Genomic DNA, 15,711 nt, shown 5'->3' on the forward strand with positions numbered 1-15,711 from the left:
AGAAACATTTCATATAAAATGATAATAATGTGTTACTTTGGCTTTCATTCCTCTTTCATTAATATTTTAATATGCGGATTTCTTAAAGGACAGATATTCTTATTTCTACTTAGTTCTGCTTATAAGTAATGAGCTCAGTGCTCAAAGCAGAAGACACAGCTTGCAAAGAAAGTGGAAAATTAGAGATTTTTAGCTAAGCAGTGTGGTTGTATTTAAAAGCACAAGTGAGTGGGATGTTGTCCTGGTTTCGGCTGGGATAGAGTTAATTTTCTTCCTAGCAGCAGGCATAGTGCTGTGTTTTGGATTTAGTAGGAGAAGAATGTTGATAACATGCTGATGTTTTTAGTTGTTGCTGAGTACTGCTTATGCTAGTCAAGGACTTTTTCAGCTTCCCATGCTCTGCCAGGTGCACAAGAAACACACAGCCAGAATAGTTGATCCAAACTGACCAAAGGGCTATTCCATACCATATGACGTCATGCTCAGTATAGAAACTGGGTGGGGGGGGGGTTGGCCAGGGAGCAGCGATCGCTGCTCGGGAGCTGTCTGGGTGTCGGTCGGCGGGTGGTGAGCAATTGCATTGTGCATCACTTGCTTTGTATATTATTATTGTTATTATCATTATTATACTGTTACTATTAGCATTACTATTTTACTTTATTTCAATTATTAAACTGTTCTTATCTCAACCCAGGAGTGTTTCTCACTCTTACTCCTCCGATTCTCTCCCCCATTGCACCAGGGCAGGGGGAGTGAGCGAGCGGCTGCGTGGTGCTTAGTTGCTGGCTGGGGCTAAACCACGACAGACGTTCACTGTTTTAACAAAATTTCACAGATGTGTCAAAGAGTAAGATTTTGCAAGGGAGAGGAAAGTAGCTGAACAGTATTTATTTACTGTATGTTTCTCAACCACATAAATTACTCAAACAAAAATACACACATAAAACAAACCACAAAACATGTAAAATTAATGCTTGCAGTGCAAGTGCGCCCTTGTAAATTGGATTGCCTATAAAATAAATAATGATGAGTGTTATTTTTTATAAGTATCACTTATGCCACTGTTCATCACATGCCATTAGACAAAAATGCACAATTAGAGATCCAAGCAGCAGTTCTACTCATTTCAGCTGTCTGCCAAACGTTATGTTATGCTCACACTTTAATTTAATAACTGTAAAGCAAGAGAGGAAGATATGCAACTTGTTTTTTATCAAACTGGAAAACTAAGGCTTAGACCAAATCAGATATTCTCTATCTTTTTTTCACTTTCAGCCCTACGTAGCAAATACTTACCCTAAATTCTATATATCTATTTTGTATTGAAAGAGTGCTAAGTGAGTAAAATGCTTTTCCCTTTTCTCTATACGAACATGGACATGAATTTGAAGAGTATCTATAGGTAGCACAGAGCAAAATTACTTTTTCTCATTTTTAGGTCTCTGTCCTCCCCTTATGGACTATTTTGGCAGCAGTTTTTGCATATATACTCTTTTGCATGTATGCAGCACTACACCTCGCTCTTCTGTATGTGACATACAGAGGATCACTCAGCAGGATACAGCATCCTTAATTGTAGCATTATGCAAAAAGTTCCAAGAAAAGTTTGTTATAAGCTGTGGGTCTAACTCACTAACTTATCAAAGAGCAAGGACCTGCCCATTCGCATTTCCTTTCCACTTAAACAAGCTCATTTTTCAATACTAGTTTCAGTAGGCAGAGAATATTCTAAAGGGAAGTCCCATAAAATATTCGGATTACAAAAATCTTACGCCTGATTATTTCTCATATTGATTGTGTGATCCAATGAAAACTAACATTTTATACCTTTTCATGAACCTTTTGCCCTGGCTCCATTCCTTCAATATGCTCTGATTCGGCAGGCCCTTCACCAGCTGCCATTTTCCTTTGAATGTGTGCATTTTGTTCTCGCAACGCTACAATCTGCAAAAGAAAGAAAATAAGTGGTCAATATACATAAGAAGCCCCAAAACTACCTAGCAGACAATCTGTTAAACCTACTAACATTTCGATTCTATATTGGCCATTTGTAGCATTTGCAAAGCTATGTCTATACATGCAGAGAGGTTTAAAAACCAAACAATAATGACTAAAGGCCATTAAGGATACAAAGGAACCTATAAATGACAAGATAGTCAACATTGTCTTGTTTTATCTTCTATCCTTACTTTGTACTAGGGTACTATTTTTTTTCTTAGCTTGAAAGATGAAAGAGCTGTTAGGCATTGATTTTGTAACACTGCAAGACCAAGACTCATTCTTTCATATAAAACACAATGGATGCCAAACTGGTGTTAGAGCAAAACAGTGCCAAAAGCGATGAATCAAAACCAAGTGATGTAAAACGGAGTGCTAGCTCTCTGTCAACTTCCAATCTGTTAGTAACTGCAACATACATTTTAAGTGTTTTTTGTTAAGAAAAACATGTACAGAAAAGTCCTCTACTATGGTATTCATTTAGTATTTGAGTGCGTATACAAGTAGGTTTTATTGTATTAAAAATATCATTTTATCTGTTAGTAGTGCTATTAAAAATCTCATGCAGCTACTGGAAAATAAGCTGCTTTCTCTCTGGCTTTGTAGCTTATGCTCAGACAATATACAGGACAAAAAGATTCAGATCCTAAAAACGTTTTACATGGTATACTATGATAAGTTGGAAGATCTGGCCAATATAAAACTTATTTATTTTGATAAATTGCACAGTTAGATCTCTCTGTACCATTCTGCTTTCATGAGGACGTACAATAAATGATTTACTGAATGGATAACATTGTGTATTAAACACAGTAGAACACTGATAGGATGTAAAGATGCTGTTTTTGGAAAACTGGTGTAAATTTAAAGGCTTCTATCACTGTACTGTGTCTGCATAAATCCCGAGTCGAACCCCCCTAAAACACTGTCCTGTCCTAGAATGCAAAAGCATGGGGTAGGAGGGAAGATTTAAGGCAGTACTACCTGGTAAGTGTGTAGAGCAGTCAAGCTTTTGTGGGACATTTAATTTAATTTAATTTTAATTTGCAGTAAAAACATATTTACCTTGATCTGAATAATTTAGTTTGAAAAAAAGTTTTTTTCAAATGTGTTTTTTAACTTATGTTTAAGTTCTGATTGTAAAGACCATTTGAATCAGCTCTGACCAGCATTTGAGAGCTCAGCGACACACCACTTTAAACAACTCTTCCTTTATATAAATGTTGAAAACTCTTGTGATATGAGTCAGGTTGATTCACTGCTCACTAAATTCCAAGTTACAGCCCTTGTAGAACTCATGTCACTCCCACTGATTTCAGTGCCAAGACCAAGACCTGAGGACAACATTTCACCCAAAGCAATTATAGGAAAATATAAAAAAGTGGGAATCTGTGTCTTTTGGGCCTGAACAAATACTCTGAGCTTTAAAACACTTTGCTTAAATAAGAGATTTAGGTCTGTCTTAAATAACAGAAAAAGTTCTTTATAATCTCATTAGCATAGATTCCCTGTGTACACAGTAATAGGCAATTTAATAACTTTTTTTCTGAATAGCTCCACCCAGTTCTTTTTCTTTACAGTTCAAATGGTTCTTAACAAACTAAACTAAAGAAATTGTGGTTCCTACCAAGCAAAATTAGCCATCAATTAGTGCTAAAAGTGACTTTCAGGCAGATTAAGGGAGATACTTCAATGTATATATTATAAAATTAGGATTTATGGAGAGTAATCATACATCATGTGAAAAAAACATAAAATCACAGGATATGTTAACTGTCAGCCAACAATAGATCTTGATTTTCATATGATAGTCTTCCATTGATCCATTAAGATGCAGACTTCACTATGCCTTCACTTTGAATTATCACCTGTGTCTAATACAAATCCTTAATTGTCCTTTAGCTCAGTAAGAGTATTGCATGAACACTACGGCAAAATTTGATCATTTCATACATATTCCACAATAGTTAATTTTTTCTTAGCCTCTGCTGGTCTTTAGGTATCCTAGGATCATCACTTTCTACATAAACAAATAAATAAATTATAAAATTAAATTCATTTATCCCTTCAAAGTGAAAAGCAAATAGAAGAATACAATATTGTGTATCATTATTTTGGGGGAATCACTTGATTTTTGAATGTTTGGGAACAATTTCTTTGCCAAAAATCCATCATTGTTAAAGCTTATTGTTTCAATGTGGGTTTTTTTTACTGTAATGAATGCAGAGTAAGTACATACAGGAACAACACAGAGTTTGAAGTCTGGCACGTCTTAAAAGTTTCAGCTCTAGGGTACTTGTCATATAACAGATCTAAGTTGTGAAGAACCACACAGCTAACTTGCTTTCATACTTGTTCTCTCTTCTTGATTTAATGAATAAATTAAGGCAGAATTAATGCTCCTATGGAAGCACAGAAACTCTCCCATGTCTTACAAATAAACATGGATTTGTACTTTTCAGTTTGTTGAAGCAAAAGGTTTTTAATTGCTATCACACTCATAACTTGAACTTCCAATAATGTGCAAATTATTTGCAAACATGCTAATTTAATCACTGAACAATTTTGTAACTTTCTGCACATGTAGCCAAAACACGCCTGAATGGATGATGATGATGAAATAGGTGAAGGTGAAGACACAGATGACTCTAAATTTTTTGCTAGGTAGCCTCTGAATCTTCTTAAAATTCTAATGATCATTACAGCAGCAGACAGTGGTAATAGCACAGATCTAGGTAAGAAACTGATTATTCAATATAGATAAAACTCAGTAATATTACTTTTGAGAAATACCTATTTCTTATATCGATGCTTTTATGTTTATGATATCAGACTTAACATATCTACCACAAAATGTCTACAGATAGCTTTCTAAGTACCTACATAGTATTTAACCCTCTAAGGTAATAAGTCTTGATTTAATTCTTAATGGTTTTCATGCTAAATTGTCTTTTGAAAAAGTAAAGGGCAACATTCTTGAGGATGGAGTCATATCTGCTAAAACCAAAACAAAATCAAAAAACTTAAAAGACAGATTACTAGAAAATAAATGTGCATAAATACTGTTGTTGTATTTACCATTGTTGTACCCAAAACTGGGCAATCAACCTAAACATTTGAGTCCAAATAATACCTGCTAAAATATGATAAAATATGTCACTTATTTTTTTCTTATCAATTTCTGATTGTGGGCATCAAATGACTAGATTCCTTTTCTAAATTCCTATCACAGACGTTATTTTCCTATTTAGCACACTTGTCAAGATTTGACCTGGACCACAGCAACACATTTCAACGTGACTCCAATCTGAAGTGAGTGTAAAATTGCAGAGATGGTACTGTCTTCATAGTTAAGTCTAAAGATAGCTTCCTGTCACAAGTCTAAATTTGTCTCCCTGCTAACTTTGCCAAGCTCAGTCAGCTGAACTCAAAAGTTGTTTTTTGATTGAGAAAAATGAAACAATGGTTAGTGAATTTAAGAAGATTAAAATGTGGAGTATTGTTTTTCTAGCTGGACCTTTCTAACTTTTATGGCTTAAGCCCACAAAACTATCCTGTAACCTAAAGAAACACTCCTTTAGTTTGTTCTCTTCTCACAGGCATGTTGCTCTTCAACATTCTTCTCACTTTTGTAGTCAATTTTTGTGACTGACAAGGGACAACTTTATAACGCTGAAACTTTTAAGAACTTCCATCTATTTAGATTCTGTTTTCTGGATTTCAAAGGTAAATAGAAACAAGCGGCACAATTTCTAAAGCCCCACTCTGCTACAATCGTTCTGAAGATAACCTTACACAACTTGTAGATTTTTGTCTCAACTCTAAAATTTCTTCAACTTTCCTAAAGCCCAGCTTTCTGAATTACAGTTTTGGTAAACACCCCTACTATATTAACGATATAAATTCCCTTCAAAACCTTAGTAGAATTTGTGTACATGATTTACAGACACCACTGAATCATATGTTTTTTATGAAGTTAGGATTGAAAAATTCAGATTCAAAACTACAACTGGTCTTCATTTCTATAAATGACCAAATATACATCTCATGCCTATACTCTTGAAAATAGTAGTCTGAATTCAGGTGTGAAGGGAATACTCATTTCAAGTATTAAAATACACCACAGAACAGCGTATCAATACATAAGCCAGAACTGATCTGAAGAAGTACCTGATGTTATAGAATCATACCTATCACCCATGCTGGTGAAAACCGACAATGTAATAAGAAAACAGTCTCATAATGAATAAAGATTACACAAGACTGTAAATCAGTAAGCAAGAGCATAAATTCCATTTAGGAAGAGAAACAGTCTGATTACTATCCATAGTAGGACCTGAGACATAAAAGTTAAAGAAATAAAAGTTTCCACACTGTAGTTGCAAAAACTACCAAACTGTGAAGGATAACCGAAAAGGAGAGGAAAACTCAGCACACAAAAAATGGTAACAATTGAACTAGGCTCATTGGACAAAATAAAAATAAACTGGAACACACAAACTATTCATGAAGATGCAATGGATTTATTCATGGTGCCAAGTCTCTCACAGGACATAGAATGAAGCAGGAAAAAGCATTTCCAACCACGTTTACTTAAAGCATTTTACAAAATAATAATTACTTTTAAATAATTTGAGAGATATGAGGTCAGAATCCATTTCTAAACACATAAAATCCTAAATGACTGGGTACCGCTGCTGCTAAATCAGTTCTCTACTTCCAATTGTTTGAGTGGCCATTTGTTACCTCATCATAGTTTCAGATAATTAACTTTATTATGAACACATAATATACTTACCTATAACAGCAATGAAAAGGAACTACCAATTTATTACACTTGTTCTATTAACAGTTGCCTACTATAGAGCCATTTTTTTATTATGCACTTGTTGGTCTGTTCAGTCCAATGTCATTCAGAAATCTGGCTTACATTTACAGAACTTCGGTCCCGTCTATTTACTTGAGCACCTATGGAAAAGCTTTTATTAGATTTCCTAGGAGCAATAACTGGGTCAATGCCAGACTTTCCCTCAAAGCACCAGCATCTTCGACTCCTTACGTTTTTTTCAAAGAGATGCGTAGTGTTTGGCTGCTTTTTGCCCTGTGTGTTGGGCTTTTTTTGTGTGTGTGCTGAACAAAAGATGACCGCTACTTTGCAAACAGACGTGTTAAGTACAAGCCTGAATTAATTTATTTTATTGATCAAATTACTTTAAATCCAATAAGAAAGCAGCACAAAACACCAAGAAACTTGTCAGATATGGTTTAAATATAAGATAGAAATATGTATGAAAATATTTCCCTGTTCAAATATTAAGTTGAAATCTCTCCAGGCTGGTGGAAAGGAACTAAATACATTCCTTTTTCTGTTACGAATCGTGGTGATATTTGGTCCGTAAGTAGGGCTGACAACTCCAGGAAGGAAGAACGATAACTTTAGACAGGAAGAATGATAACTTTAGACAGGAAGAATGATTTTGTAATTGAAAGGTCAGGGGGTCTCAGGGTTTGGCAGTCTGAGATGATCACTGGTGGGGTTACCTGGTGAGATTTGGGGTGAATCAGAGAATATTGACTAGTTAGGGACCAGACAAAATAACGTCCTCGCCACTAGGCTTTCCCTGTAAGTGTTCCGACAGCCTCAGGGAGAAGCTGTTACTAGCAATGTATATCATATACTGTAAATTACAAGGATAGTCTTCTGGGGACTTTTTCTAAACATAACAATTTCCTTTGCTTGAAATATTGGCTCCTGAGGCCTTGTTCCCAGTGCTGCTGTTCTGTAAAAAGTGAGTTCTCCATATCTGACCCCAGCAGAGAGCATAGTCTACTTAGAGCAAAAATGCCAAGTTTCAGCCTTTGGCAACCCGTATCACTCAGTGACTTAAGGCAGAATTACAATAACTGAGCTGAAAATCTTGAACTTATCTTGCTGGCAGAGAGCAGGATAACTCAAAAGCCGAAAGGATGAATGCTTAGATTAAAGTGGTTATCCGATTCCTTCTATAAATGTTGGAGAGAGAAACATCGCCAGCAGGTCTTGTATGTCTGAAATAGGTGGAATGAACTACATGCATATCTTTTCTCCTGGCTGAAGGGAAAACAGATGATTACCTTAAACTAGAGGCTCCCGTTATGATGGCTAAATTTAAGCAAAATATATACCATCAAAGAAGTGAAGAAATTCCAGAAATAACTCCAGTTATGAAGTAAAAGACATGCCTGTAATATGGTATTATACACTAATCTGGTCCTCCCCACTTCTCAGACATGGTGGGGAAAACTCTTCCAGTCACCTTATGGATGCATACTCCATTCTCAGTGTGTATACAGTACAGACTACTGCACACAGCACAGTATGGAGAAAAAAAAAAAAAATTTAGTTATATGTTTTCAAAAGTATATGGCCTCTGTGTAGGTTAAATGAAATCCTCTTTTAATTTTTAAAATAGTTGCATAATCAATTTCTCTATTTTCTTTTTCTTTAATATTTTTGCTATTTAAATTGTATTTAAAACCATCCTCCAGTAAAGGATTAAAATGTAATTACTGTAATAATCTTGATTTAATTTTGCTTTCCATTGAATAAACGATTACAGTATGTAAAGGTATAAAGATATTTAGTTTAATTACTACATACATAAGGCCAAACATTTACAGAGGTTTCTTTCTGTAGGATCCTTTCTAATATTTAAAAGAGCAAGAATTTTTTTTTACTTAATTATTTCAAATTTTCTACTTCAAGGTTATTTAATTTATCATTAATTTAAATAGTTTTAGAACAAGTTAAACACAATGTTTTGTTGTTAACAGAGGCTCTAAACACACATATATAATGTTAGACATTCCCCTGAAACCAGTAAGAACCTGGATCACTTCAAAAATGTAAGGCATTAAAGGAAGACAATTATTTTAAGCTTTTGAAAAGCTATTTTATATAAACTTGCCCTGCCTTAAACCACTGAACTTGCTTCTTTGATCTTCCAACATTGAAACAAATTTGTCCAAGGCATTAAACTCACTGATAACCATGTTTTACTTTGCTAGAACTGACAGATCTAGAAGGCTTTTTGTTTAATCTCTTCTTATTGAGAAGGTGTTTCTTTTTACATGGAAAGTAGCTAAACCAAACTTCTTGTGACTATATTGAATCATTTTTCCATCCAGCTCTTATTTATGTAAGTCTTTCAGAGAACAGTGAAATTGCCAACTTGGATGTCCTCCTACATTATCGTACCGTAACAGTCTATATTTAAACAGTGTTAAATATCAGATTTCAGTGCACTTAGACCATAATTCAGACTCCTGGTCCACATCTGACTTTGCTTTAATTTTGACAGGGATAGCTTGTGTTAAGCTTTAATCAATGTCTATCATTTTATATGGTAAATATTAAGTGTAACATAGGGAATAAAGGATGCTTAGAGACTGAGGTGATTTCCTTCTGTTTCAATGGAAATTTAAATGCTGATTCATAAACATAAATATAGCCTTATCCAGCTATATTTCTAATTTTTGTTAACCTCAACCCGGCCTTTCAGAAGCCACTGGTTAGAGAGTTCAGCAATATTTAAATCGGCTGGTTGAAATTGTTTCAATTGCACAATAAATTTGTCTTTATTAATATTTTATTTCAGTTATAGGGCCAGAAATGCACATAAATTTTCTTGACATTTTATATGTAACTTTTGAAAGGAATTACAATGGTAATCAGCTTTTAGTATTATTGGGATCTTGTATAAAAATACACTATATTTCTTTCACTCTTTGTTGGAGAAAAAACACAGCATGGGATGCACACTTGCAAAACCTTTTCAGGAAGACCAAACTGATCCTTCTTTGAATCTGAGGAAAAAAATGGTATTATAAATGGAGATTTTTTTCATGAGGAGAAGGGCATTTTAACCAAAATAAGACAATTATGTGAGATTTTATGTGCTCCTGAGGGCAGGTTTAGGAAGGATGCATCTCATGCAGTGGGGGTCACCTGGATACCTGCTGTAAATTTTAAGAACAGGACTTATATAAAAACCTCGGATATGTCAAAATATTAATTTTAATTGTATTTCTCCATGAGTAAAAAGGAATCTTTTAATAATCCTGTTCAAAAGAGACTTTCAATATTTAATTAGAATCCCACTGGATAGTTTCAGCTTTTTTGCAATTTTAATGACTCTGTCAGTTGAAGTGTGACAGATTTAGCTGCAGTACTTTAAGACATTCATGCTTGCATCCTCTCAGTCTGAGTTTATCAGCAGAATTTCAGAAGCAGCATGGTAAATGCCCAGGGGTTGCTGTTCACAAGTTTCTACTTCAACACAGTTGCATATAGGATGCAAAACTAGGAACTGTGGTACCTGAGATGCCAGAAATCCATTCTCTGTTATAGGGGCAGGAGATGTTATACAAGTACAGAGAAAAACCTACTGGGGATTTGAAATTTCTGAGAAGATTCCTCCAGTCTACAAAGTTAATGCAATTTATGAACCAAAGGCAAAACAAATTGTCACAGTGGTGACTGAAGGTCTTTCCATCCCCCACTTTCCAGCTTATACTCCTTTTCCCAATGCTTTGTAACCACCTGCAGCCTCATGATTGCCAAATTATAGCAATTCCAGCACAGCATAGTATACACTTACCTGCCTATGTTTTCACATATACTCACATCACTGAATAAATCACTGATAAGTTTGCACGACAGACCACTCGGGAAATCACAAACAAGAACTCTCTATAGGTGTTATAATGTGATGGTTTAGCAGTAGTCAGACTGGTATGAAAAGATTTGAATGGAAATCTGTTTTTACAGTATAGTGGCAAGTTTTTTGAATGAGCAATTAAATTTTGCCTGAAAGTAGATACATTATTAAGATTTTTAATTTGTTCTGGCAAGAAGATAGCCATTTGTAGGCTTTAAACATATTCCAGTTGAACAGTCCCATCTGCAAACATGCCTATATATACATCCTGAAGAACTGGGGGAAACCCCTACATGATTCATACATATGAATATTGCACATGTCCCTGCGTGTTTGTTTATGTTGTATTACATGCTCTGGAATGAGATAAGAAATGAGGCAGGAAAGGCAAAATCATGACATGGCACCTTTTGGCACAATAAATCATATTTTTGCATGAAGGAAACCACTTCTAAGATACATCACGCTGTCACTGTTTGCAGGATCCCAGAGGAAGCCTTGCATGTGCCAAGCTACAGGGTCTTCCAGTAAATAGCACAGAAGTGGATGTACCCACAGGCCCTGCAGGACAGCGGTTGGATTACAAGCTTTTATGGCGAGAAGCAGAGGTACCAACCGCGTGCTAGCTGCCCTGAAGAGGCACATGTGGGGCACTACAAAGGATCTCAGGATCAGCAGTTGATTGCACTGCAACAAGACCTATTTGAATTTCAATACATAAAACAGCGCACTGGCTTAGGTGGTTTTGGCAGATATCATCCTGACACCTGCCATTTAAACTCACAAGACTTCCTTTTCTGAATAAAAACTTACATACTAATCAACATGACTGAACCCACTCTATTTAGTCATGATGACTTTCGTAGCCTGTCATAAAGATCAACAATGTATTAATTATTTCCAGCAACCAATGGGATTGAGTCACAAATTCTGATTGGCTTCATTTTCTACATTGAGCAAAGGAAGAGCCCAAGTAGGGAGCTTGCCTCATCTTTGAAGAACAGTGATGAAACATGTCCTAGTGAGACGGTCCAGTAATAAGACCACCAAAGTGTTCCTGAAAAGCCAGGGGAAGAGGTGGTTTGTGTGGCTCAACCACCTTCTCACCATTCTTTACTAGACAACAGCAGATGAAAGTCTAAGATTCACCAACTTGTCTACTAATGGAAATTCCTTCCAATCTACTAAAGTGTCTGACTTTGGTAGATGTGATAAAGAAGGGATTAAGGCAAGAAACAGATTTTTTTTTTTTTTTTTTTCTCCAAACAGGCAAGGGAATACACAATTTTGGAGCTATCCATGCATAAAATGAAACTAATAAAAACACGTGGAAAAGTGAGGTGTTAGCTTGTGGTGGTGGGGATCTTTCTTCCCATAGTGGTAGCTAAAATCTCAGTACGTTTCAGTGTCATGATCAAATGACATGCGTAGGATTGATGACTGGCTATATACACAGCATTTATTAGAGTGAATGCAAGATGTTCTTCAGGCTATCATAAATGCACATTTTGACTTCATAAATCAAACTTCTCATAAATCCATACAAAGTCTTTTAAAACAACAGATAAAAATTAATCTCCCTGAATATGGCTTTAGTGCTGAAATGTGGTAGTTTTTCCTTTCAGCAATGCAGGCCCTGAGCTTTGCAACCAGTTATATTTAATAGTGCAAATATGGACTTAGAGCTTTATTTTCACAACAGGTGGGAGTTAAAATAACTATGGACCGTACAGCATTGTAATCAACAAAATTGTAATCAACATTATCTACACTTTGAGAGAACAAAAGAAAAGAAAAAAAGCCTTTTCAGATTGCAAAAATAACTTTGGAAGGTGGGGAATGAAACCTTCAGCACTTAAAATGCACTTTGGACTCACTTTAGGGTAAAAAAACCCATAAAAGTGGTTGTTTTTTTTTTAACTTAGCACTTTGTCTTCTCTCCCATTCAACTACTTAAAAAGAATTAGACAAATTTGCAAGAAGGGCTTTTGTAGCACTCTGAAAATTCACTTGTAAACTAAATGTTCATGTCTGACTGACAACCTCAGCTAGGTTGATTTTATATTTTCCTGGATTCCAGTATGTTTTATTGCTTTTTAAGTGGTGCGCTTTCCAGAAACTTTACACAACTGAGCCCTTTAAAACGTGTCCTGACGTGTCAAGAAAAATACTACTTTATGCAAAAAAAACCCCTGTAGGAGTTATGAGTAATAGGTATTTTCAACATTTTTACATTATAAATTCTTCTCTTCCTTTTTGAGATTGCTGACCTTTTATTAACATTGCTGTTTAGCTTTCATTGCTAAGGAGAAATATGCATTAATGTGAAATCATCCTCGTGAAGGAGTCTTTATAACCCTTGGAGATTAGGCAGTATAGGCCTAATGAAAGCAAATCTTGTATGTTTGTGCTATATGGAGTTTAAATAAATGGAAATTGAAATAGAATCTCTACACTCTTACTGCTTAACGGCCAAGAAGCATTGGCTTGCCATTATTAGAAATCCAGCATTTGCTAGCGAGCTCTGCAAGAGAACATACATTCAGATTTACAGCAACGCTTTTTAAGCTGATCAGAGGAGATTTGTGAAAGACAGTTGACTTAAAAAGTCAGGGGGTCTTTACCTTGTGGCAAAAGGAGGAGGTAGTACACTGAGCTCCAGCCCTCGGTTAAAGTTCTTTTATGGTTTAAGTAAGTCTTTACCTTCTATGCTTCGAGTTCTGTCAAAGAAAGCTAAAACAGCTTGCTCCTGCAGCTTCTGGTATGTCTTTATTATTTTATTCTTATAATCTTGATGTAGGCACCGCTCTCTGCGACCCTGCTCGTATGGTGGCCAGCACTTTCAGGCTCTGCATTCATGTCACTGAGGTGCAAATAATGAATGACAACATGCAAAGATGACTGGAGATGCTCTGCATCTGTGGCAGATTCATCATTTTAACTGGAAAACGTGAAAATACTAACCCCACGTGATCTTTTACTGTTGGTGGTTTGTGCTCGTGATAACTCTTGACAGGTCCTGGCTTATCAGTGTTTTACTGACGTGGCTACGAAGGTCACCTCTGTCTGTGCCAAGGGTACTGTGCTCCGGGGGTAGCCCACAGCCATGGCCCGCGGCTGGCTGCAGCAGGGGACCGCTTGCAGGGCCTCCTGCCATCCATTTGCACTGAGCCCTGACTCCTTCCGAACACTAAGGGCCTGGATCAGCACTCATTTTTATACTTTAAACGTAATAATACACTAACATTTTAGGCTGGTAATAAGGCAATAGGGTTCATTAGTCTCCGCTTCATTATGAATTCTGAACCAAATTAAGCGTTACTGTGTAAATAACTGTCTTGTGCTATTGCACGTAGTCTAGAGCATGCACCATTTATTTCCATGGTGTACTGGCAACACTTTGTAAACAGAATAGGAGTAATTTAAAGCAATTGTGCAGTTGCTATTATGAAAAAGAATATCTGTCAAGATTTTTCACAGAAGATTACCAGGTACATTTCAGTACATTTTCTTCAGAAACCCTTATCTAAGTAAACAAAAATGTGCTACTTTTAATGCATCATAAAAATTGTATGAAATATGATACAGTGAAAGAACTGTCTTTTACAGAGACTAGCACAATGGAAAAATAATAACAAATATCAATTACATGGTTGCATTATAGTGTATATTTGACACCTGCTGACTAATTTATCTTGCTTATTTTTCCTAACCAAGCTCAACAAAATAGTAGCAACATTATTATTCTTTCACTATTACTCTCACAAAGACACTAGTAATGTCCCCAAACTAGGATACAAAAGCCCTAGAGTTCCTTGGTAGTACAGGGTCTGATTTCCAGCTGGTCAGAGCTGAGGATGGATTTGGCAGAAACATTATGATCTTCATTGTTTTCAGCAATATATGAGTTATTGAAATATATATACATAGTGTGCAGATATATATGATATATATGATAACATATACACAGATTTTTTAAATATATATATACACACCCTATGTATATAATTATATATGGATACATATTTTTAGTATCCAGAACATTGAATATAAATAAAATAATGCGCTTCCAGGGTTTTATGTAGTTGTTTTTAGTAGATAAGCATTTAATTGATAACTATCCATGCTTAAGGTATACAATTCAGTTTGAAAAATCCTACTCAGGTTAATATGAAGTATTTAGCTATTTGCACTCCAAATCCATTTTCCTCTTCTGATTACATTAATATATTTCCCTGTGAGTAAAAACAGTCTTCCCCAAATGAGATTGTGTATTCTTTGTCTGCATATTGTCACCTAGAGACTTCGAGATCGTTTATTTTGACTGGACACATCTGTTATGAAAATCCCACTATTCTGCATGTGAAGTTTTATTAGATTTTCCTATACAGTGTATCTGTATTACAATCACCATCTGTGCTACTGATTGTACAAAACATGAAAATACAACAGATAGATAGGATATGAGTAAAAATCCAGAAAGGAAATTAACCTTACCCCAGAACCACAATTAAAGAATATCAAAGCCCTGATCTGCGTGCACAAACTGAAGAAATCCCAACTTAAATCTAGCTCCCAGTCTGTTGAAATCAAAGCACAGTAGAGTGAATTAAAGTCAATAGTTCAAATATTAAACCAGATGTACCCATTTCATTTTAGTCAAGATTTTAATACTTTTCAATGACATTCTTACTGGGAGTAATTTTTTTCCACAGATTTCTCCAGTGAAAATCAAGCATATCGTCCTCACTGGTGCAATTTATATATTTTTTTTTAATGATAAAGAACATTCTTCATAAGTGAAACTTCTAAAACAATGTTTTTATTCTAGGATTACTGCAGAAAAGAATCTAACATGATAGCCATTTCCTAATGCAAAGGAATTATACATAAGGTTTCTTTTGTTTCTTTTTTGTAACCATGGATTCTACATGATTAAAGGTGCCCAAACTACATTCTCCAGGTGTAATGTCAAGCAAGCTGGATCATTCCTTATGGACTGAACCAAATAAAA

The 15,711-nt window shown here is 35.4% G+C and overlaps 1 protein-coding gene across 4 annotated transcripts in view; it reads right to left on the minus strand.

Moving 5' to 3' along the window:
- Positions 1–15,711, minus strand: part of PPFIA2 (PPFI scaffold protein A2) — a 345,661-nt gene that overhangs the window by 81,441 nt on the left and 248,509 nt on the right. For all 4 annotated transcript variants that reach the window (XM_075727716.1, XM_075727714.1, XM_075727718.1 and 1 more), the window contains one exon: positions 1,828–1,944. In XM_075727716.1, coding sequence (XP_075583831.1) covers positions 1,828–1,944 — 117 coding nt within the window. The remainder of the gene's footprint in view (positions 1–1,827; positions 1,945–15,711) is intronic.

Source organism: Pelecanus crispus, chromosome 1 (genome assembly GCF_030463565.1).
Source record: "Pelecanus crispus isolate bPelCri1 chromosome 1, bPelCri1.pri, whole genome shotgun sequence".
Lineage (NCBI taxonomy): Eukaryota > Metazoa > Chordata > Aves > Pelecaniformes > Pelecanidae > Pelecanus > Pelecanus crispus.